The sequence below is a fragment of the Camelus bactrianus genome, chromosome 14, assembly GCF_048773025.1.
Source record: "Camelus bactrianus isolate YW-2024 breed Bactrian camel chromosome 14, ASM4877302v1, whole genome shotgun sequence".
Lineage (NCBI taxonomy): Eukaryota > Metazoa > Chordata > Mammalia > Artiodactyla > Camelidae > Camelus > Camelus bactrianus.
In genome coordinates this window covers 45,590,776-45,616,128 of record NC_133552.1, presented here as the reverse complement: position 1 = coordinate 45,616,128, position 25,353 = coordinate 45,590,776, and the positions used below count along the sequence as shown (strand labels likewise).

At 33.7% G+C, this 25,353-nt stretch overlaps 1 protein-coding gene across 7 annotated transcripts in view; it reads left to right on the top strand.

The window, feature by feature from the left end:
- Positions 1-25,353, top strand: part of MYCBP2 (MYC binding protein 2) — a 225,959-nt gene that overhangs the window by 99,861 nt on the left and 100,745 nt on the right. For all 7 annotated transcript variants that reach the window (XM_074378365.1, XM_074378366.1, XM_074378367.1 and 4 more), the window contains 13 exons: positions 971-1,062; positions 3,050-3,184; positions 4,571-4,654; positions 5,832-5,928; positions 8,507-8,699; positions 9,206-9,480; positions 12,214-12,435; positions 15,478-15,669; positions 17,745-17,951; positions 18,985-19,116; positions 20,628-20,806; positions 23,266-23,408; positions 24,880-24,980. In XM_074378365.1, coding sequence (XP_074234466.1) covers positions 971-1,062; positions 3,050-3,184; positions 4,571-4,654; positions 5,832-5,928; positions 8,507-8,699; positions 9,206-9,480; positions 12,214-12,435; positions 15,478-15,669; positions 17,745-17,951; positions 18,985-19,116; positions 20,628-20,806; positions 23,266-23,408; positions 24,880-24,980 — 2,052 coding nt within the window. The remainder of the gene's footprint in view (positions 1-970; positions 1,063-3,049; positions 3,185-4,570; positions 4,655-5,831; positions 5,929-8,506; positions 8,700-9,205; positions 9,481-12,213; positions 12,436-15,477; positions 15,670-17,744; positions 17,952-18,984; positions 19,117-20,627; positions 20,807-23,265; positions 23,409-24,879; positions 24,981-25,353) is intronic.

The window sequence follows — 25,353 nt, the reverse complement described above, 5'->3', positions numbered from 1 at the left end:
TTCTGTTGCTTTCTCTAGATGTGTTGTTCTCTTGTCCTTCCCCATTCCAGTTAACTGACTCAAAATAAACTTAATTTCATTCTTCCAGTTGCTCAGGCCCAAAATCTTGGAGTCATCCTTGACTTCCCTCTTTCTTTTGTACCCACATCCACTTCAGCAGCAAATATTGTTAGCTGCACTTTGAAAATAAATCCAGGATATAGCCACTTCTGAAAGCTGCTCCTGGTACCAAGTTGGTCCAAGTCACAGCCACATGGATTATTTAGTTTCCTCTCAATTTGCATCCTGCTTCTGTCCTTGCTCGTTTCAGTCTACTGGCAACACAGCAGTTATTCTCTTAAAATGTATACCAGAGTGTCATTTATTTTCACACTTTTCATGTCTCCTTTTCCTATGCCGTTACTGCTTTGAACTATTTTTTGTCACCTATTTTTTTAAGTATCTTTACCTTCTGTTATTCCTCTCTCTCCACAGCTAATATCTTTCTAGCCTCTCTTTTTTTTTTTTTTTGGCTAGGTATTTTTCTAAGTGCTCTACAAGCATTATTTAATTCTCACAATTACAGTGAAGCAGGCACTGGTAGTGCCCATCCCCCTTTATGGACGAGGAAACTGGGTCCTGTGTTCTCACAGCCAGTGAGTGTTGAAGCAAAATTCAACCACATCTGAAAGCTCACTTAGTCTTCCTTCAGGTGTTCATATCTGGTACAGAATGTTCTTGAGCGTTTGATATAAATAGATATATAAATAAGAAAAACTGAGATTAATATAGACTGTAAGATATTGTTTATGTTTCTTAATTTAGACATACTGGTTTGTATACTTCACAGAATAACATTTTTTTAAAGCAGGTTCTCTTTTACATTCTATACTGTCCAGCATATATTGGAGATGCAAAATCGTAAACATATTATTCAGCAGACTTACATGACTGAATGACTGGGCATAATATGTTTTTCTCCTTTCCCCAGCTGTTTGAGTTGGGTCCTGATGGAGGAGATCACGAAACTGATGGAGACCTTCTTGCAGAGACTGATGTATTGGCCTATGACTGTGCTGCGAGGTAAAGATTTCTTCATTATTCAATATAATCCATACGTACTTAATATGAAAAATTTATTATACATGATTAAACATAACTTAAAAAGGAAGTTTTAAAAAAATTACTGTTATCAGCAGTGTAAGAAACTAAAGTATCACGTAAGTGTTTCTTTTAACAACACTGTATTAAAATAATAGTATCCTTCATGTTTCTATTTCACAAGATAAATTGACTGTTTCTACCTTGAAGATGGAAAAGTACATATATTTGCACACTTCTATTTTTATGTATCACTTGGAGAACACCTAATATGCTAGTGTTCTAGTGATGGGATGCAAGTATTTACTTCTGGTGACATTATGTATATTGAGTTGAATAGTCATAGCGGGCCATAATTCACAGCACCTGTATACTCTTACACTATGTCTGTTCTATATGCTTGATTGTAACACTTGGAGAGGTAGCCAGCTTTACTGAAACCTCTTAGGAGGTAACCAGAATCAGGATGTTTATTTATGAAGTTTCATTAAATAAAAAGAGACTTAGATTTCATCAGTCCTCTCTGTGTAATCCTAAGAATTACCTCAACACTGTGTTATGACAAGTTAGTCAAGTTAGTCATCAGTTAGTCCCTGATTTGAATCAGCAAATATTATGATGAGAAAAAGTAATAAACTGAGCTTCATGATAATAGTGGTACACTGTACTTCCCAACGATAACTGTGTTAAGAAAATCTTGTGGTGTGTATAAGCGTTTTGCTAATGAAATGTGTATTTTCTGAAAATGGTAGTAAGGCACTGAGTTTGCTTTTAACAGATAATTACTTTGGAGAAAAAGTCATAAACCTAAAGAAAATTTTGACTGTTTCTTCACTTTAGACATTAAACAATATCAGGAGATATTTTTTCAGTAACTTTTTTATGTTATGTACACACAGAGATTAGAGAAATTTCAGGAAATTTAATTAATTTTTAATAAAACCTTAAGATGCCATTGTCAACATTTTTATTTTCAAACATATGTTTATGAGTAAAAAAAAATGCAGTGTATCATTTTGTGTGTAGAGAATCATCTAGATTTTCTTCATTTACCTACTAACAAAGCCCAGATTCCTCAGGCTAGCATTAAAGGACTTCCATAATCCTTCACAACATGTCTTTAAACTTTCTACCTACTGCTCTTCCATGTCTGTCTTAATGCTTCAGCTTAACTGGACACCTTGCCACCCCCAGATCCTGTTTTGTACTTTTATATCTCTGCAGATCCCTCATGACATTCTTCCCCTTCCTCAGCACCCTGCCTTCTCCTCTCCATCCCAGCTACAACCAGTGCAGTCCTTCTACTCTGTTACCTGGAATGTTATAACTTGGGTATATCTTTATCAGATGCCCTCATTTGTATACATGTTTTTTCTTTCCTCCTTATTTAGTAAACTTTTTGTGTAGTTACTGTGTGACAGACCCAATTCCAAACACTTTATCTCAATTCAATTCTCAGAACAATGCTATGAGCTAGGTAATGTTTTTATCCCTATTTTCAGATGAAGAAATTGAGTCATAGAGAAGATATAGTAACTTGCCCAATGTCACCTAGCTAGCGAGTCACAAAGCCAGGCCTTGAACTCAGACCATCTGACTCCAGACCTCTCAAAACACTTTAGTTGATTAAATGAGCTTTAAAACTAAAATTCAAACTTTCATTTTTCCAACAAAACTGGAATGATTTTTTAACAATTTTTTAAAAATTATTTTAATATGAAAGTTTTAGAACATTGAAGCAAGTTTTAGAATTCAAGATGAGGGGGAGGAAGTGTAATGCCATCCCCATAACACAACTAACTATTATTTGTGTTCTTGTTTATACTTTTTAAAATAGAGGGCTTTTAATCTTGTTAAATAAGAATCTTATAATGTATTTCATGTGTTGTTTATAGAGGACTTAAAAAATAAATATATGTAACAGGGAAGTACAAAGGCATTGTCTTTGACACATTAATTTTCCTTTCAGAGAAAAATATGCAATGATGTTTGATGAACCAGTTCTCCTGCAAGCTGGCTGGTGGTATGTGGCCTGGGCTCGAGTGTCAGGACCCAGTAGCGACTGTGGATCTCATGGACAAGCTTCTATTACCACAGATGACGGGTAAGCAGAATGTTTAGGTATTTCTTAAGCAACTCTCATTTTTGTTAGTGGAATATTGTTTTGAAAGCTCAAAGTTCTTTCAGTAAGACAAAAATCTTAGTAAATCTGAAGCATAATATGACCTGCTAAAAATTAAGTTCATATAATCTCATGCCAGATTAAGGTCTAGACACAATGGGGAGATAATAGGACTGCTGTTCTTTGCTCTTGTCAGTTGGTATTTTTCTGTATTTCTGCATGTTACATTCTTTAAAAGCTTATTACCAAATTAGAAGTTATATAGAGGAAAGTGACAAGAATAGTGAGGATTTTGGAAACAAAAAAGGAATATATACTTGCTATAAAATTTGACAGTGCTTATGAAAACACTTTGTGAATTGCAAGGCTTTAATGTTATGAGATGGTATAGTTTTAGTAAAATGTAAGGAGAAATTTCCTGTTTAAATTTCAAGTATCTAGTACTTAAGAGTTTGTGAAATACTTTCAAATATATTCTCATTTGATGCCCTCAACAACTTTGTGAACTTTGTGATTAGCCTCGTTTTTACAGTCAGGGGAATAGAGACAAACGGTGAAATGATTTGCTTCAAGTCAGATGGCTTCTGTGTTGCAGATCCAAATCTAGATGTAGAGTCTCTTGACTCTAAGCCCAACCTTCTTTATCCTCTGTACTCTGATTCATGTGTTTGTGAGGACCATCATTTATGGGAGAAATTCAGTTTATTCTTTATTATTCTTGAGCATAAACTGTTTGAAATGGGTAGAAGTTACATAATAGTATGTTTCATATATAGTTTTGTCCAGCTCAGAACAGAGCTGACCCAAAAAATAGAGCAGACTAATTTCTGAAGTGAATTCTGTGCTCCTGAATGTTCAAGTAGAATGCTGTGGCAAAATTAAGCCTGTTATTGTAATGTATCCTTTTCAGCTTACTCTAAGATTGTAAATTAGAACTGGAGAGACTGCTTTGATCCTGGGGACTGTATGGTTCCTATATATAGTTCTTTCAACCTTGGCATATTACAGCATTTGGATGCTAAAGTTTATGTTGTATCTATTTAAGCAGATTTTAAACTATAAGTTGAAATATTTTGTTAAAAGCTTATTGTTCTGGTTAAAGTTGAGCTGAGGGGCTAGGGATAAGGGGGTCAGCTGCTCCCCTGGGAGCTCCAGATCAAGTTTAATTCTTCCATTTAACCCATTAAGCCATTCAGAGTTAGAACTAAAATCAGAACGATGTTTTTTCACTTGTATTTTTTTCCATAAAAAGTGAATCTCTGTTCATTAACATAAGATTTGGAAACATGATTATTAAATTTTTCATTTCCTTTCGTGAATCTTGAATCATGTTGTTTTGGGTTACATTGTTATTTCTTCTTTTCTTAGGGTTGTTTTCCAATTTAAGAGTTCGAAGAAATCAAATAATGGTACAGATGTTAACGCTGGTCAGATACCTCAATTATTATACAGGTATTTAGCATATTTCTAGTTTAATTAACATGTTTTATTCTTTTACTATAATGAGCTAGTAGGATCTCTATTAAATATAAGGAAGAAAGTACCTGAAGCATTCAGCAAATCATAATATACCATTAGAAATAGAGCTACATTTAACAAAAACATTTAAGTTTTATATATTCTTAAACTTTTTTAACCTTGAGGTTAATTTTAATAAAATATCACTGATGACTCAGATTATCTATATTTTGCCTATAATGATATTTTAATAACTTATTTTTTAAATCTACTGATTTTCTTAACCAGTTTCAGAATGTTTTTAAACTAATAAAATTTGTCTTAGAAAAATGAAATCTGAGTGCTAGATGGGGACTTCATATATAGACCTGGATGGTTGTTTTATAGATTTAGGTTTGTTGTTGACCTTGTGATGGCATGAATTGGAAAATCCATTATTGCTGAAAAATTCCCACCTTTCATTGAAATATCAAACAGTAACTTGCTCATGTGATAATAGGATTATATTTTAACATTATTTAAGAATTTTAATTACTTCATGGCAATATATGGGACCAATGCCTTTGTGTGTGTCCATCTGTTTCTAGATTACTACAATAATTTTTAGACTAAAGAATTCAAATGGCTATAAATCGTCACTGAAAAATGACATTGTTACTTTAAGTAGTAAAAATCAAAGGAAATACAGTGATTGTACAGAAATACTGTGATTCTCTGTCTTCCATGTCTTTTCTAGTATCTCTTTAAGAATCTTGATGGAATCAACCTCACTTTTCCAAGAGGCAATTTTTATTTATTTTTTATGCAATCTGTTATAGTCAGTATTTGTAATGTATGACTTTATGAATGTAATGAGTTGCTTGGATTACTCCTGGGTACAGTGGTTGAGTAACTTTTTAAGAGTAGCATTTAATACTAAGGTTACTAGAGAACATAAGTTACGTATGATGTCTAGTAAGAGATCTCCTACTACCCAGTCTTACAAAGGTGGGATTTAGATGATGAAGTGCTCAATGCTAACAATTTTGCTTAGCATTGGAAAATGTTTAATAAAAGCCCCATGTTGGGATTTTACCTAACAAAAATATTGAAATGTTTAATTTATTTTGCTATTGCAAAAATGTATATTTGTAAAGAAAAATGTCAACATTAATTTATGTGCTACCTTCAGACTTCCAACAAGTGATGGCAGTGCTTCAAAAGGCAAACAGCAAACCAGTGAACCGGTACACATTTTAAAGAGATCTTTTGCAAGAACTGTCTCGGTGGTAAGCCATTTTAAAATTTTTCAGCTTTTTTTCAGCACTGTCAAATGGTCAGTTGCATTTTGATGTTTAGCACTTAACCACTTTTCTAAAATTTTATCTCAGCATAGCTTAAGGAACTCAGATTTGTTTGTACTAACTTTGACATACCAGGCCAAAGAATATATGCACTTTAAATAATGGGAAAACAGAGATATTGACTGATTTTAACATGGCTTGATAATTCTGAAATAAATGGTGGATTTTCTTATAAATCATGTATAAATACATGTGCTGAGGGAGTTAGAAAATGAAGGAAACATTAAGAGTGATGTTAACAAGAAAGTTACTTTAATCCTAAAGAACTAAGTAGAAGTGTCACATATCTAACTAGGGACTTTGTTGAACTACTTGACCTTCCCCATTCTACAGTTAAAGACATGGTGCTATTGGGGTGACCAGTGTAGAATGGAAGGCCACCAAGATGTAACAGAAATACCATGGTGTTTCAGCTCAGGAGAGTTAAGTTCTTATTCTTTACTTTATTAGTTGAAAATTCTTACGCAGGTTATCAAAATAAACTACATCATAGCATCATTATGAATTTCTAATGAGATATGGTATATAAAAATTCTTTTTAAATTGTAAGGCACTATGTGAATTGATTTATCAATGTAGCTGGTAGTCTGTCATGTTGGTAAAATGCATAGGGAGAATGCCTTTTTTCCCCCTTTTTAAATTAGTTTTTTAAAACCACATAATTAATACATGTCCCTGGTGGGAATAGGGTGGATTAGGGTTAAAACTATACTAAAATTATGTTAAAGGTCTTTTTCTATCACCCTGTTGTACTATATATAACTAGTATTTACATTTTGATATATATCTTTCCAAACTAATTTTTTTACATAAACAAATTTATGAGTCTCTATTTACTTTATGCTATACAACCTAATTGTTTGTTTTTGATCATGCTTTAAGTTCTGCATCTCCTTTTTATAAATTTTATCAAATATACTGCAGACATATTCCATGTTAGTACATTTGGCGTTGGTATCCCACAGAATGGTTGTACTCTTAATTTATCCAAATCTATTCCTATCAAAGGATTCTTTGTTTCTCATATTTTGCTATTACAATCATCCCTTGATATCCACAGGGGGATTGGTTCCAGGACCCCTTACAGATACCAAAATGCTCAAGTCCATTATATAAAATGGTGTAGTATCTGCATATAACCTACACACACCCTCCCATATACTTTAAATCATCTCCAACTTGCTTATAATAACCAATACAATGTAAATACTATGTAAATAGTTGTAAGTACAATGTACATGCTATGTAAATAGTTACTGGCATGCCATTCATTCAAGTTTTGCTTTTTGGAACTTTCTGGAATTTTTTTCTTTTGCAAATATTTTTGATCCTTGGTTGGTTAAATCCATAGATGGGAAAACTGAATACAAAGGATCAGCTATATATCTATATACATATGTATGTGTCTTTGATACTTACGTACTTCTGTGCATATTTCTGCTGGATGTAGGATCATGTAAATTTTGATGCGCCATGTCAAATTGATCTTCCAACAGAATATGCTTTGAGTAAGAGACTCTACAAGCTTTGACTCCTTGGTACCTTGGCATCCTTTTAGTGTTAAGATCAGTTTGGTATCTTTTGAACCCAATAAGTATCTTTGCCTCTGTTGTGTCTTTTTCAGTGATCTATTTTTTTTCTGTGCATAGTTATTCTCTTATATTTATGTCTAAGTGGTTTTGTGGTCATTGGGTTATTGTAGTCTTTATGTAAGAAACTTACTCAATCATTTCTTTAAAAAGTTAAACTAAACTCTTATTCTTGGTATTGCTATAACCAGAGGACTGGAATTTGCTGGATATGAGGGGAAAAGTGCTTGGCTTTGAGTTTCAACTAGTATCTATCATCCATGTAAGCATGGCAAAACCAACAGGCCAACTATAACAGCATGGGATGTTCACCATCCTAAACTCATATTCCAGAATCTTTGAAAATTCAAATAATAATTTTTCAGTATTTTCTATTCAATTTTTATCTTCTAATTTGCTTATCAAGATCTGGCTATAGCTTGTATTATAAAATTAAACATGTAGACATAAAGTAAGTTATCTGTTACTGTCACTGATATCTAATACTAAAATACTTTATCATATTCAAAAATTATTGAAGTGTTTAAAATATTTTTGGTTTATATACATAATACATTTATGATATAGAATTTAATTTTTCTTTAAAGATAAACGTGTATTCATAAGTATTTTTTATTATTGCCTTTATTTATGTGATAAACTAGATAGGTTGATAACAGAGAAACTTTAAAAATGTATTTTAAATAGGTAAATATTGAAGAATACTGTTTCTGAAGATGCCTAACTACTTTACCTTTTTGTCAAGCTTCAAAGATACTCCTTATTGTAATTTAATGAATGAACTAATAGAATGTCTGTTATTTGGGCTACCAGAACTCAGATGAACTTTTGAAGTAGAATGTCATTTTTCTATTTGATTCAGCCTATGGTATCATTTGAACTAATTGTTATCTATTTTTTATATTCTGGTTTAGGAATGTTTTGAGTCATTGTTGAGTATTCTTCACTGGAGCTGGACCACCTTGGTCTTAGGCGTTGAAGAGCTTAGGGGATTGAAAGGATTCCAGTTTACAGCTACGCTTCTCGATTTAGAGAGACTGCGCTTTGTGGGTACCTGTTGTCTGAGGTTATTGCGTGTCTATACCTGTGAAATTTACCCAGTGTCAGGTATGATGCATTTTTTAAATGACTTTAGTGAGAAAATATTTGAGACATTGAGAAAGTTTGTATAAGGATTACCAGGAGCTTAAGATCCCCAGCTGCCTTTATTTAACCTGCTTCTGACTTGAGGGGAGAAAGTCAGCTTGCTGTGATGCTTATATATTTATATACAAAGAATACACTAGATTGCATGTCATTATGATAACAAAATGTCATGTTAGGCTAACATTAAGTACTCTAGTAAAGTGTCATTTTAAACAGATTCAGACAAATAGAAATATTTTGAACACATGATTTGGACTTAAATGCTGAAACCAGTGGGGTTTTTTTTTTCCTATTTAGATTTTAAAAAGAAATAACTTTGAACCACACATAATCTCTGTATTGTTTCATTTCTAGATTATGAGTACTTAAGATTTTTAGCCATATAGGAAATTACTTGAATTATATTGGCTGTTTTCATACATATTTATTATTCTATTTAATTAGCAATGTGTTTTGTTCTCTTAAAGCTACAGGAAAAGCAGTTGTAGAAGAAACTAGCAAGTTAGCAGAATGTATTGGAAAAACCAGAACCTTGTTAAGAAAAATTTTGTCGGAAGGAGTTGATCACTGCATGGTGAAGCTGGATAATGATCCCCAGGGATATCTCAGTCAACCCTTGAGTCTCCTAGAAGCTGTCCTTCAGGAGTGTCACAATACCTTTACTGCCTGTTTTCATTCTTTCTACCCAACTCCTGCCTTACAGTGGGCTTGCCTTTGTGATCTGCTGAATTGTTTGGATCAGGTAATTTAAGTTTGAAAAATGTTAGTTGAAAATATGACGTATTACTTAATACTCTTCAAGAAAATATACTGCAGTTGCCTGAATTTCCTAAGTTTTATAAAAGATGAATTAAGAAATCAGTTTGGTGTATGTGACGTAAATAATCAAAGTTAAAATTTTTTTTTCTGTTTGCTGTATCATTTCTTAGTTATAAAATTGGCAGGCACATTGTGCAGCTGCTGGGTTGCTCTTTGAGTCTATATGAGTGTGTGTGTGTGTATGTGTGTGTGTGTGTGTGTGTGTGTGTATTAGAGAAGGAAAGAACAGTAGTGAGTGAGTGTCTGAGAGCAAGGACAGCTCGTGGTAGCCCCTGCCACTCCCATATCTGCAGCACAGGCAGGAGAGAGAGCTGTAAATGAATTTGCATGCTGACATCATGCATTCACTCGCCAGGAAACTGCAACCCTCATAAATGTGTATGCCCCAAATCACAGTTTCAAAACATCTGCACAAAATACTGACAGAACTAAAGGGAGAAGTAGACAAATTCATATTGATAGTGTTGATAGTTGGGGACTTCAGTGCTTCTCTTTTCGGTAATTGGTAGAACAGCTAGACAGAATCGGTCAGGATACAGAAGATTTGAACAACACTGTCCACCACCTTGGCCTCACTGGCATTTATAGAACGAAATGTGCAAGCGCAGTATCCATACTCTTGTCAAGTATACATATGACGTTCACAAAGGTAGATCAGATGCTGGGCCATAAAATGAGTCTTAGTAAATTTCACAAGATAAAAATCTTAAAGTTTTTTTGGACCTCAATAGAATTAAATTAGAAATTAATAGCAAAATATATCAAGGAAAACACCAAATATTTGGAAAATAAACTCTTCTGAGTAAACAGTGAATCAAAGAAGGAATCCAAAGGAAATTAGAAATTTTTTTACACTGAAGATAAAATATAACATACCAAAATAGGTGAGAAGTTGCTAATGTGTTGCTTAGAGAAAAATTCAGACTTTTAAATGGTTATACTGACAAAGAAGAATGGTTTAAAATTGGCAATCTAGGTTTCTACCTTAAGAAGCCAGAAAGAAGAGCAAATCAAATCCAAAGTAAGAAGAAAGTCATAAAGATAAGGGAAGGAAATAATAAATATAAGAGAAGAAATCAATGAACTAGAAAATAGAGAAAATTAATGAAGTCAAAAATTGGTTCTCTGAAAAATAAAACAAAATTTTAAAACTCCTAGCAAGTCTGATTGAGGTGGAAGAGAGCAAGAAAAAACATAAAATACCATTAAGGAATATCACTTTAGATCCTACAGATATTAAAATGATAATAAGGGAACTTTATGAACAACTTTATACCAATAAATTATAACTTTAGATGAAGTAGACAAATTTCGTGAAAAATACAGCCTAACCAAAAGTGACACAACAAGGAATAGAAAAATCTGAATGACCCTATCATATCCATTAAAACAATTGAATTCATTATCAAAAACTTTGCTACAAAGAAAACTCCAGACCCAGATACTGTCATTGGTGAATTCAGTTAAACATATAAGAAAGAAGTGATATCAATTTTTTACAGCCTCTTTCAGAAAATACAGGAGACAAAACTTTCCAACTTAATTTATCATTAGCCTTATCCTGATACCAAAATCTGATAGATATTAAAAGAAAAAATTATTACAGACAAATACTACCCAGAAAGAGAGATGCAGAAGTTCTGGACAATATTATCAAATCAAATCCAACAATATTAAAAAATGTATTATATACCAAGTGGAGTTTATCTTAGAAGTGCAAGGTTAGTTTAACCCTTAAGATCAATGTAATTGATATTTGTTTATTGTTATTTTATTCTTAGGAGAAAGGAGGTAATAGGGTTTTTATTTATTTACTTATTTTTAATGGAGGGACTGGGGATTGAACCCAGGACCTTGTGCTTGCTAGGCACATTCTCTGTCACTGAACTATACCCTCTTCCCCAATGTAATTGATATTTGAATTGATACTACAACTATATTTCCTTTCAATAGATGTAGAAAAAGCATCTGATAAAATTAGTACTTAGTAATGAAAACTCAGCAAACTAGGACTTAAGGAAACTTTCTCAATCTGATAAAGGATACCTACCAAAAACATCTACAGCTAACATACTTATGGTGAAATATTGATTGTTCCTCTAAGTTTGGGAACAAGGCACAAGATAAACTGTATGATGTGATGACAATTTTGTGACCTTAGTAAAATGTTACTATAGTAGCATAATAACATTATGCTACATTGACCTGAGAAAAATGTCATAGTAGCACAGATTACAATTTAAATCATTTATTTATTAGTGCTTATTACTGGAAATGACTTTGATATATAGTAATTGGGGCCTTTTTGATACCTTTCTTGGAGAATAGTGCTAGAAAAGAATGTGAGTCTCAGGATATGTAAACACATAAAGAGTACAAGAAGCTGATTTTCCTTGACCATATTTAATAATTTACCAGCTTCATTGGGTGGTAACTTAAACAATTGTGTTTTAAAGTGTTGATATAATACTTTTTTTTAATTGTGTTATAGTCAGTGATATAATACTATCTTATAACAAGACAATCGTTACCAGTAACTGAGTGCTAGAAGATTTGTGTATGATTTAAAAGGTTGTGTACCTTCTATATATCCAGAAACTTGGATTATACTGATGCAGTATTTCTTTGGTGGGGTGCATATTTTTGTTTTTAAAAGGATATCCAGGAGGCAAACTTCAAGACATCAAGTAGCCGACTCCTTGCAGCTGTGATGTCAGCTCTGTGTCACACCTCTGTTAAGCTGACGTCTATCTTCCCTATTGCGTATGATGGAGAAGTACTACTACGATCAATTGTCAAACAAGTTAGCACAGAGAATGACTCAACACTGGTTCACCGCTTTCCTCTTTTGGTGGCACATATGGAAAAACTCAGCCAGGTGAGTCTCCTGAAAAATCTTTTATATTGAAACAATAAAACCATAATTGGAGACGTATTTATCTTGGTGCTTTTTCTTCTGTATCGGTAAGTATATTTACCAAATAATTATGAGTTTTATAAGAAGAACTAAACTTAAGAAAAAAAATTTTCTCATGTTTACCTATAAGTGAACAATCTTTTTTCTCTAATTTTTAATTTTGATAGATCCCTAACCTGTAAAAAACTTGAGAGAGTTATGTAATGAATTCCTGTATTTTGTGTTTTGCTGAACCATGTAAAAGTTGCAGATACTATGAGCAAACTTTTATATTCTAATACAGTATTTTAGATTGCCAAGGTAGAATTTTGGGAAAATAAATAATTTTTAAAACTTTTTTCCTATAACGTTTTGGTATATTAGAGTAAGCATAATGAAACAATAGTCATAGAGAACATTCTTTAGTAACTGCTTCTGATTTTTTAGAAAACACTATGGAGAAAAATTAACTTAAATACATATGAAATTCATATATAATTACTACCAAGTTAATGAGGAGTAATCTTTAAAATAAAAGCAAAAAAAGGAATAGAAAATAGAAGTTATCCTAATTATTATACAGTTGCAATTTTCTGTTGACTGAAGCAATAGAAAAATTCTGAGAAAAATTTCAATGACATATAGATACAAAAAAAGACAATAGTGGAAAAGGAATACAATTTTCAGAGTTAATATATCGTCGTAGGATCCCAGCAGAAATCATAACAATAAATTTAAGAAGGACTTTAGAGAATAAGCCAGCATGGGAAAAATTTCAGCCTTACTAGTAATTAAATGTGGATGAAAGTTCTATTCAGATATCAATTTATATGTAAAAAATTAGGAAAAATAAATTCTTAAATATTAAAAATCATTTTTGAGAATTAATATTTGGTAATTATTTAAATTAATAGTTATATATTTGTGTGTCTGTAATAGCATTCTGTGAAGATATATCCTGGTTAGTGTATATTCTTCTACCCTTTTTTTAATGGACAGTGTATAATTATACCACTTGGGTGTAGCATAATTTAGTCAATTAGTCTTTTTTATATACATATAAAATATAGGTGGATGGAAGATTACACACATATATACATATATGCAGATTTTTCCCAGGATTTTAGTACTTTAAAGAATGGTGCTGAAAATATCGTTGACTAAATTTTTTTGCATATACATGATGATTTTTCCAGAATAAATCTTCAGGAGTGGAAAAATTCTAAAGTCAAAGGAAAATAGGTTAAGACTTGACCAAAAATTTCCAAAATGCTCTCCAGAAGGCTCGTGTCAGCTTGCATTCCCCACTACTAGTGAAGAAGAGTTCCTTTTTCTAAAATTTTAGTGGCCAGTGATGTGCTTTTACACACACACACACACACACACACACACACACACACATATTTATTTTTTGGTCCTCCAACTAAAACACATTGACACTCAACTTCATTTTAAGATTTTATGTGAAGTTTCTTGTATTAATCTTGTTAATTATTAATTAGAAACTAAGTGGATATTACTAAATAAATACACCACCCATCCCCCACGCTTTACTTCCCAAATAAAGCCCTTCCAGATTACTGATTATGGAGTACAGTTGGAGATAGAGTTTCACCCAAAGCTAATTTTCTGAGATGTTCCAAAAAGTAAAGTTTCTGGAGAATGAAAGTGATGTAAGGGATAAAAGAATTATAATTTTTACACAATTAAGAATTGATTATTTTAAAGCCAGGAAAACTAATTACATAAGATATTGACCTAAATGTTATGGCAATATTATTCAAAGATAGTAGAAATAACTTAAAGGTGAAAGATTATCTCCAAGTGACTTTTATTTTCAGCCTAAGATTGGACATTAAGAAAGTATGAAAGATTGTACACATTGTTGAGAGTGATTTATAACAACACTCACGATGATTTTAACTGAAAAGTTACTTAATTTTTTTCTAATGGATTGTAAGTACACTGATTTACAGATTTGATTTGTCTTGGGAGGAATGATTTTAACTTTAAGACCTTTTTTTCAGTGTGAAATTTTATGACTTTATGAAATCTGTTGAATTTACAGTGTCTTGTGATGCAATATTGAATGTAAGTATTGTGGAAGAACTTGCTTGCTCAGGGGGCAGCAACATGTTTTTGATAACATAATCATAGCAAATGGTTCCCCTGATTTTATAGATGAGGTTGAAGCACTCTGAAAAAACTGGAACTGGATCTCAAATTGTTGACTCCCTAGTCCACAGGACAGCTGAAAGGGTCGTTGTCACAACTGACCCCTTGATAAAATTGAATGACTCTTTCCCTCCGTTCACAGGGGGCCAAACAATATCAAGGATAGTAAAAGAGATAAATAATGTCCGTGCTGAGTATCAATTAAATTACTTATCTTTCCCCTTTTTTGTCTCGAAAAAAAAAGTATTTTCCCATTGGTCTTTAATGGGACTCTGTAATTTCTTATCTTGAAAGTTTTTTATTGATAGGGGTTGGAATTTCTTATCTTCACTTATGAAACCAAGTACAATAGGAATTGTAAAACTGCACAGGAATATGTGTTATAGAATTCCATATTTTTATTACATCCATGACCAGAAAGAATTTTATTGGAAAATAGATTTGTATTGACTATTTCTCAGTTGCTTTGCTTTTTAAAAAAAACCAGAAATAATTATCTGTTTTGAATCTTGTTTTATAGAAAAAGCTTTTTAGTTTTTTTCCTGCTATACACAATTGTTATTGAAAAGTTACATAAGACAGTAAATAAAAATGACTCAAGGTTAATAAAAACACAGACACCTTGTGAATGTGTAGTACATTTTTGCTACGCAGAGACTAATAACTTAAAAAAGAACTTCTAAGTGAAGTCGATTCTCCACATACAAGATATACGTGGATAGATATACAGCACAGGCTCAAGTCTGAATTTTAAAGGTGTCATCTAGAAAGGTAAGATTTTGCAGTTGAGTACTTATGTGAAGGAAAATAAAGTGGTATCTTAGAGGTTTTTCTTTTCATGTGTCATAGAATGAAGAGAATATCTCGGGGATGACGAGCTTCCGTGAAGTTTTGGAGAAGATGCTGGTCATTGTCGTGCTCCCAGTCAGGAACAGTCTGCGGAGAGAACATGAGCTCTTCTCCTCCCACCTGGTCTCCAACACCTGCGGGTTACTGGCCAGCATTGTCAGCGAGCTGACGTCGTCGGCCCTGGGGTCTGAGGTGATGTTACATTTTCATACTGGATCATTAGCACATGTTTAAGCTTTCCACGTTGTTTCTTTTTTCATATATTTTGACTTTGTAGAAACTAATTTCAGTCCTACTGTGGGGTTTTGTTTTGTTTTGTTTTGTTTGCTTTTTTCCCCAGACAAAAGACCTTCAAGCTAAACTTTTTTTTTTCTCTCTTCCTTATAGCTCTTCTCTGTTCTTATTTACTTCTTCTTTCTCGCCAGTTTACCCAGAATGTTGCAGTAAAACAAAGTACACATCTTCCTCTATCGCACAACCCACCACCACGTCCTGATAAAAGCAAAAATAGTTTGTATTGCTGGGTAATAAAGTAGGATTGCTAATAATGAACACATGGTGTGGAAAAGGTAGAAGTTCAGATCTTAGCTTTGCTCGCTTAATTGACTCTAGACAAACACATAGATAAAATGGGAATAATAATTTTTATCTCACCTATATCACAAAGTTATTTTTAGTTGTAGTAAGTTAGATAACATAAAATTTACCATTCTAACCATATTTATGTGTACAGTTCAGTGGCATTAAGTACACCCACATTGTTGAACAGCCATTGTCACAGGTTTAAGTTTTTAAAGGATCAAGTATTAATACGTTTAAGAAAACCACTTTGAAACATTTTAAAGTGCCTTTACATTTTTGTAATTATTTTTCACCATTTCATTACCCTGCTCACTTTGTTTTATAATTTATCTAAACATTTTGACTGAATTTGGTGAATGTTCCTATTTTTTTCCTAAAAAAGTAGGCGTAGATTTGTTGTGAAGATCATGTCATAATGTGAAATACCTTTATCATTCAAATTAATGTTTAATAACCAGCTTGTGCTCAGTGGCCCCAGATCTCTCCTTTCTTTCCAAAGAACATCTTTTTTTCTATTTCCCTTCAATAATTCCTATTCTTTGCTTTTTCTTACTTAAAGTTTTATTTCAGAAGCTATTCTAAATTAAATTCAGCCTACATACTACTGATTCATAGTGAGAGATTAGCCTTAGGATTTCTGAATAATTACACATGCACCTGAGCAGATTTTAGCATCTCATCCTGGCCTAGGAGGTCCCTGAAGCCCTTGTCAGAACATTTTAATTTTTTTTTTCATTTATTCAGTCAGCCTATAGTATGTTTTCTTTCTGTACTAGATTCTGGAGAAAAAAGTCTATAATGCATAGGTCCCCCCCAGAAGGTTACTATCTAGCTGTGAACTTATTTTTCTAATGAAAAGGAATGCCCACAATTTCAGGTGCCTAATATATAACCTTGGGAGTGTCTAAAGGTCCTGATTTAGATATCTGTATTTCTTTCTTTCCCAGAGGAGTTTGTAATTCTTGCTAGAATCATAAATTTCCATTTTTTACCTCTTGTAGATCTTCCTAACTTCTGCATCCAGCTTAGATCAGAAGTGGGCTCTATTATTTAGAAGAGTGGTTTCCAACCAAAATCAGTGCTCTGATCCTGTCTAATCAGTTTGTAATTAATGAGGTTGTGTGTGTATTTGTGTATATATTTTTTTTTTCAAATATTGACTGCCAAGTTATCATAATATACATTCGTGGTATTCAAACTTAGGGCCCAGAACACTTTTTGCAATGCAGTCTTAACTTGAAAACTCCCAGATGAAAGAAGGGATGGTCTGACTGAAGAGAGGAACCTTCAGTCTATGTGTCCATAATTCCTGGAGTTCTCTGCAGCATGGTTTGGAAACAATTGGTCTGTAAGATATTGATGAAATTTTTGGTATCTCTTTGCAAAGTGAGTGATAATTCATATATTATGACTGTGATAACTTAATAAGGTTATAGTTCTGACATAAATTATGTGAAATGTATAGTGTAATATGATTAAAAATACTGTCATGTGATACTGATTTGTGAATTTAGAATAGTAAGATTAGATTTTATTTTTGGTTAATCTCTTATTGGACTATGCCGTTAGGAAGGTTTAAACCCACTTCTTAAAGGTAGGTTATTTTGTTGATGACCTTAGAAACTTTTGGATAGTTTTGTTAAGGATATATTATTAATGCTCAGAATTGCTTTTGTTCTTTATAGATTGATGGACTTAATTCTCTCCACTCCGTTAAAGCCAGTGCTAACCGGTTCACAAAAACAAGTCAGGGGAGAAGTTGGAACACTGGGAATGGGTCCCCAGATGCAATCTGTTTTTCAGTAGACAAACCTGGAATAGTTGTCGTTGGTTTTTCGGTCTATGGAGGAGGTGGAATTCATGAATATGAATTAGAAGTGTTGGTTGATGATGTAAGTACCACTCTTACAGTGTTCATCTTGCTGTGTGAGTTGTGTGTCAGGACAGATCATCATTATCCAAGGACGATGGTTCACATCTTTGAGGGTTTAACAGATTGGTCATAGATGGACGACATTAGAGAAATTGAAAGGGAGCAATTCTAAATGGTTGCTTGTGTGCCATTTTGGATCACTCCTGCCTCATATTTTTTGTACTTCCAGGGAAGATTTTAAATGAAAAAACTAGAAATTATATAGCTAAACCTATGATTATAAATCTTGAGTAATTTTTTTGCTATTGTAATATTTCAAGAAATAAGAACAATATTTAGACTGATATTACCTGCATCAATGATTAAGCAATTTTGTCAGAGTGCTAATGGATGATTCCTAGTAGAGGTGATATTTTGTTGATTGATATAGCTGTATCTTGCTATATTCTCTACAAATTGTTTTACTTTATTTTTTAGTTTTTTTGTTTTGGAGGGGGTAGGTAATTAGGTTTATTTATTTATTTGTTTTTAGAGGAGGTGCTGGGGATTGAACCCAGGACCTCGTGCATGCTAAGCATGTGCTCTAGTGCTTGAGCCATATCCTACCCCCCTACACATTGTTTAAAGTGCGTGAGTTTTCACAAGGTTTTATTAAAATGAGACAGAGAGGTAATGTGTAAATCATTTGCTAATAAATAACAATCTAGCTGTATCTTGATTCTTTGAGCAATTAGTTTAAATTAATTATTTCCCTACTTTATTAGGCTCTATAATTAAATATAGCATTCTTATGAAGAAGGGAGAATCATTTTAAGACAGGTGAGGAAAGCCTGTTTATATGATTTAAGTTGTGGACTTCTCAGAAAATCAGATAAAAATGAATAGTTTAGAGAACGAAAAATGTTTTCTTCAGTGTGTATGGGGAAATGCCAGTGGATAATTTTATATGCAAGGAAATAACTGTTTAAAAACAGTAACTGATTATAAGTCAGAATTGTTCATGTCACAAAATTAAGAGCATGGTGGGTTTTGTTTTATTTTGTTTTAATTAGAGTGAACATGCAGGGGATTCCACTCATTCTCACAGATGGACGTCTCTGGAATTAGTCAAAGGAACTTATACAACAGATGATTCACCCAGTGATATAGCTGAAATCAGACTTGACAAAGTTGTTCCTTTGAAGGTAATTTTAACAGTATGTTTCTTTTGTAAATAGGGTTTATTATTATGTAGTTTACTTTAAAAATAGTGAGAAGTATTCCTTTATATGATCTTTAAATGTTCATAGAGTACAAACTATATTGCTGATGTTGTACTGTATTATATTCTAGTTTTGCAAAAGATCTCTTAAAGTCTGGTATAGTAGAGAGAAAGTATCCTTAGGTTTTGGAGCCAAACAGACTAGCTTCAGATACCTGCTCTTCCAAATGTTAGCTCTAAGACGTTGGACATTTATGTCATCATTCTACCACTCTAAGACTTATCTTTAGATTGGGAAGGAGAAATACCTCCATTGTAGTGTTGTTCAGAGCAAATTAAGTAAGGGAATAAAGTACTTGCCTCAATGTCTAACACAATATAGAAACTCAGTAATTATTAGATATTAGTTCCTGTCTCTCCTTCTTTTATTATCCCAAAACTCATTTAAAAAACAAGTGGTCTTAACAGATAGTTTTAATTATTAAAGTTATTGTCATTTTATATAACTTGTCTAGTAGTAAATAACTAGCAAAACAAATTTCACTTAACACTAAAACAACAATGAATAGAGTAATTCTGAATCCAGCTGTATTAATTTTCATTATACAGCAGAATTTTGGATGAGGTAAGTTCATCAGTGACTTCATCAAAAAGATAAATGATACCCAAAGACAAAAACACTTTCATTATGATGTTTCTGTCATGGATCATTAGGCGCTGGTATCTATGTCTCACGTTTTCTGTATACAGTGAATCCTATTTTGGACGACTTTTTCTTACGGATTTTTTTCCCCCATCTCTATCTGCCTGTCTATTTCTGTCTCTGAATGTCTCTCTTAAAATTACGTTATGTATTTAAAATCTTCTATTATGGCTGATATTCTTTACAGTGTTATTAAGAGCAGGAACTAGAGTCACACTGCCTGTATTCAAATCCTAGTTTCATCACTTATTAGCTGTGTGACTTTGGACAAGTTACTTATCTTCTAGTGCTGCAGATTCCTCATCTGTAAAATAGGGATAATAATGGTACTTACCTTATGAGGTCATTTTAGGGAATAATTTAATTAAATTTAATCACGGAAAGTATTTAGGACAGTTTCTGTCAAGTAATAAACATCAGTAAGTTCATTACCACCCTCTTTGATTCATTAAAACTCATTTAACCAAGTCATCTATAAATATAACAGATTCAGTATACAATTGACCCGTGAACAACGTGGGGGTTGGAGCACTGACTCTCCTTGCAGTGGAAAATCTGATTATGTAGCTCTTTGTATACATGGTCCCTCCCTGTCACTGGTTTCCCATGTGTGGATCGCATAGTACTGTAGTACTTATTATCAGAAAAAATCCTGTATAAGTAAACCCGTGTTCAAACCTGTGTTGCTCAAGGGTCAACTGTATTTGCCGAGTTTACTGCTAGAATTCATTTTACATATCCTCTGTACATTATGAGTAAATATAAACATACTTTACATCTTTGTTGTAAAGGAAAATGTTAAATATGCTGTGCGCTTGAGGAACTATGGAAGCCGCACAGCCAACGGAGACGGAGGAATGACCACAGTGCAGTGCCCCGATGGAGTGACGTTTACATTCAGCACGTGCAGTCTGAGCAGTAATGGCACAAACCAGACCAGAGGACAGATTCCACAGATTCTCTACTACAGGTAGGTGTGTGTATGGAGATCAGGGAGCTCCTCTAAAGCGGTAGAATGTGTACAGTTTACTACCAACATGAAAAATGCTGAACTGGTAGTGATAATTAAATTATACAATGTATCTTCCTTGCATGTGTTAATTCATATAAAAAGGTCTCATTTTAATATATTAAATTCAGTGTTTACTTTAAAATGTTCTTTGTCATTATTTCTTTAATATCTTTGAAATGTTTATTTATATTTTGGGCATATGTGCTATTTATTGTCACCTTTATAGTTTTGTGGTCTGCAGCTTCAAATTTAAATGGAATTTATTCATTTATTTTTTAAAAATACCAAAAATTAATGATCAAATCAACTCTGCTGAAATACTGGTGTTACCTTGATCCAGTTATCAAGTCTGTAGAATATTTTGATGTCTGTGAATCTAGTCCTTGGAGCCCTACAATATATAGTGATGTGCTTCTAATATTTTTATCAAAAAGCAAAAACCATTCGTTATGAAAACAGTTGAAAATAAAGAATGATAACAATTTTGAGTTAAAAAAAACTTTTAAATATACATTTCTCACTGAGTCTGATTTCTTTGTCTTAAAGCAACTTAGCTGGAATCATAGATAGTAGTGAGTACCATTCACTACATTTGTCCTCAACCTGACCTCACATCAAATCACTGCATATTACTTGCAGAGACTGGCTGCTTCCTCTGTTTCTGTCATAAACAATCTGAAAACATGCCTAGACAGTACAAAACAGTTTTTCTTTAGCTGAAGATGATCTGCTTTCTTTCTTCATGTAAAATAGAATAAAAATACTAGGCATTAGCCCTTAGAAAGAACCAACCCTACAAATACTGTGATTTTGAGCTTGAAACCTCCAGAACTGACAAATTTCTGTTTTTGAAAAAGAAAAAAATAATAGGCATTAAACAGCTACACAGTGGCATGTTGTTGCTGAGATACAAAAGCTTTCTAGTCCTTTTACCCCAACCGTGAAAAACCTTTTCTGTTGCATAGCCCCACAATAAGCAGTATATTATTCTCTTTCTCAAACCATAGGTTTAAAACCAAAAAGAGAGTTACGTATTTTGAAAAGCTGGAGAGCCCCTTAGAAGCATCTGCTACCCAGACTCTGTATCTTATAGAAGTACAATATTTTCAGTATTGTGATATTTTCCACCAAGGTTTAAATACCCTTAGCTTTAAATTTAAATTAAATTTAAAAAGATTAAAATTACGTAACTTTAAAAACCATGCTACTCTGATGGCTCCCAAGTTTATATCGCTAATTCTGTCTCTGAGCCCTGGAATGAGTATCCAGGTCCCTCTGACGTCTTCATCTGAGTGACAGGAGTGGAGATGGTGATGAGAGTTCCTGTGTACTGAGCACTTCCTGTATGCCCCGCGGCATTCTCAGTGGTTTCCCTGTGTTAGCTCAGCTGGTCCTCACAGAAACTCCATGAGGTGGGCTGGGCGCGTTCCTATCCCTGCTCTACAGATGAGGGAACTGAGACTCAGAGTGGTTTAACGACTTGCCTGAAGTCACATTTCTAGTAAATTATGGTCCTGGGGTTTTAGGCAGGAAATTGGGACTTCAGATGACCTACTTTTAACCACTATACCACACACACATCTTCTTTAAGGTTGGCTAATAGACATCTTAGTGGAATGTGCCCAAAGGGTTCCTCCCCATATGCAGTTACAGTGAACACCTTGGGGTCATTCTTGACATCCCTATTTACCCCACACTTTACGTTAGTAAGTTCTGGCAGCTGTACTTTTAAAATGTCCCAAGTCTGACCTTTTCTATCACTCCCATAATTAGCAGTCTAGTCCAAATCATCACCACCCTTACCTGGATTCCCTTAACAGCCTCTAAACCAGTCTCCCTCCTTCCGCTGCTGCTCTCCTATGGTCTGTCCTCCACAGCGCAGCCAGAGTGACCTTCTAGAACTGTAAATCATACCAAGTTTGCCCTTGTTCCAAGTCCCCACACAGCTTCCCCACCCCCATTCCAGTATAAAACGTTAAGTCCTTACTGTGGCGTGGGAACCTCATGTGATCTGACTCCTGTTGACCTTGCCCAGCCTGTCACTCTCCACCTTTTCTCCTTTCATTCCAGTCACACATGTCTTCATTCTGTCCCTTGAACTCACCAGTCTTGTTCCTGTCTGAACCTCTCTGGCTGTTCCTTTTGCCTTAATACTTTTCTCTCAGCTCAGATCTTTCTTAACACAATTCAGGCCTTTGTTTAAATAGCAGTTCCTCAGACAGTCCTCGTGATCCTATTTAAAATAACTTTATGCCCTTATTTGGCTTTATGTTTCTTTGAAGTCCTGTTGCTCCTTAAAGTTATAAGGTTGTGTATTTACTTTTTTAACTTTAAATGAACTGTGATCTAGATATGATTCCCAGAATTCAGTCATGTCTTACCCACCATGTAAAATGATCTCATGTGTTACATTATAGGAGTGAATTTGATGGAGATTTACAATCCCAACTTCTGAGTAAAGCCAATGAAGAAGATAAAAACTGTAGCAGGGCTCTCTCTGTGGTAAGCACTGTTGTTCGAGCTGCAAAAGACCTCTTGCACAGAGCTCTTGCTGTGGATGGTAAGACTTTCATCTTCTTAATAGTCATATTTGAGATTCTTTATTCCCTAACTTGTGCAAAAAGGTGCTGAAGAGCCAGAGTGTTTCATTCATTGTAGGTCTGCACACATACAGACTTCCGTAGTGTGCAGCTACGATCAGCCATGCTCTCTGTACCCTAGTGCAGAAGTTTTTTAAGAGTGTTCAAAAGCAATTACTGTATATTATTGTCTTCTTAGTTAACCCATTAAGAGAAAAACTCTTGATTAAACTGAGTCTTTGCTTCTTTTGGTAGTCAAAAACATTTTGTTTTCCCCTTTAGACCTGTTTTTCTTCCTATATCTATTCCATTTCTAGTAATAGTATTACTGTTCATCCAAGGTCTGGATAACCCTAATTAACTCCCCAAATGCACTTGTTTAAATTGAGTATCTGAGTTCTTCCACTGGAAACTCTCCAGTTTGTATTCTCCTCTCTCTCTGTTCTCCCATAGCTGAGGCTACCATGGCACAAGCACATGTACTCTTTTTCATGGGTGGATAACATCCTCATAATTTCCCTGCTACCTTTCCCTCACTCCCCATCTAGTTATCTAGTCATCCTCCACACTGGCAGCAGACTTACATTTACAAAAACATTACTGTTATTTATAATGTTTGTTCCTAAATCTAATTGCACGTCAAAGTCACCTGAGAAACTTGCTGAAAATAAAGACTATTTGGCTCATCCAAATTAGGGGTTTAGGCTGGATAGGTGTGGTGGTGGTGTTTTTGTTTTTTGTTTTTTTAACATAACTACCCTATTCTGATGTAATGGCAGATCTGGAAATAAGTATTTGGAAATAATTGGCCTTTAATATAAAGGTCTTCATAGTCTAAACTCAACTTATCTTTCCAGTACTATGTTCATGGATAAATAATTAAAATGTCCATCAGCAAAGTGCTTTCCTTGGAAAAATAGGAGGCAGTATAGCTAATAACAGCAAACATTTTTAGAGTACTTAATATGTGCATGTAGTATTCAAAGCATTTTACGTATATAAACTCACTGTCTTCATAGCATCCAGTGAGAGAAGTATTGTTAGTCCTCTTTTACAGATGAGTAACTTGCACACACAGTTTATATAATTGCCTAATGTCACACGTATAGCTATGTGTGACACCAAGAGTAGTGGTTTGAAATCATGGCTGTTCCTCTAGGTTCTAATCCTGGCTCTGTCATTTTACAAGTGTATGATTTGGGATAAGGTGCTTAAACACTGTGTGCCTTGGTTTCCACTTCTAAAAAGTAGTGATAAAATAAGTACCTCACTATGAGGATTAATTGGTGTAATGGATGTAAATAAAGCCCTTAGAATAGTGCCAGGTCCTTTATAAGCACTCGGTCAATGTCAACTATAATTTTGCTCAGGGGACTAGAGTCTAGATTTAGTATAGTGTGTATACATCACAATGAAATTACCTTCTAACTATGGTTTTAATGCCTTTTTTAGCTGATGACATTCCAGAGCTGCTCAGCTCTTCCAGTCTGTTTTCCATGCTGCTTCCCCTTATCATAGCCTACATAGGACCAGTAGCTGCTGCGATTCCCAAGGTGTGTGATTTCATTCTATAACTTTGAATCTTTTTTGTAAATATAATTTTTTTAGACTTGGTGTCTTTCCTTTAAAAATACTTTACTCTTTGAGGCACCTGGGTTACCAGGTAAAAAGCAGATAAACATGTGAATGGTAGAAGTTACTAGTTAAATAACTAACTCTCTGATTTTAGTATTGTTTACTGGATTGCTGTACTTATTGGCTTATTGGCTTTGCATTTGAAGAATTTGGGAATTACAAATATATTTTAGAATATGATATGTAAGGAAAGCTTAAGTTCACTGAGATTTTTAAAATTTATGATGTTGATGCCAAATCTTCATTTTGAATAAAGTCAACAAGGTAAAAGGATAGGACTGTTTTAAACTT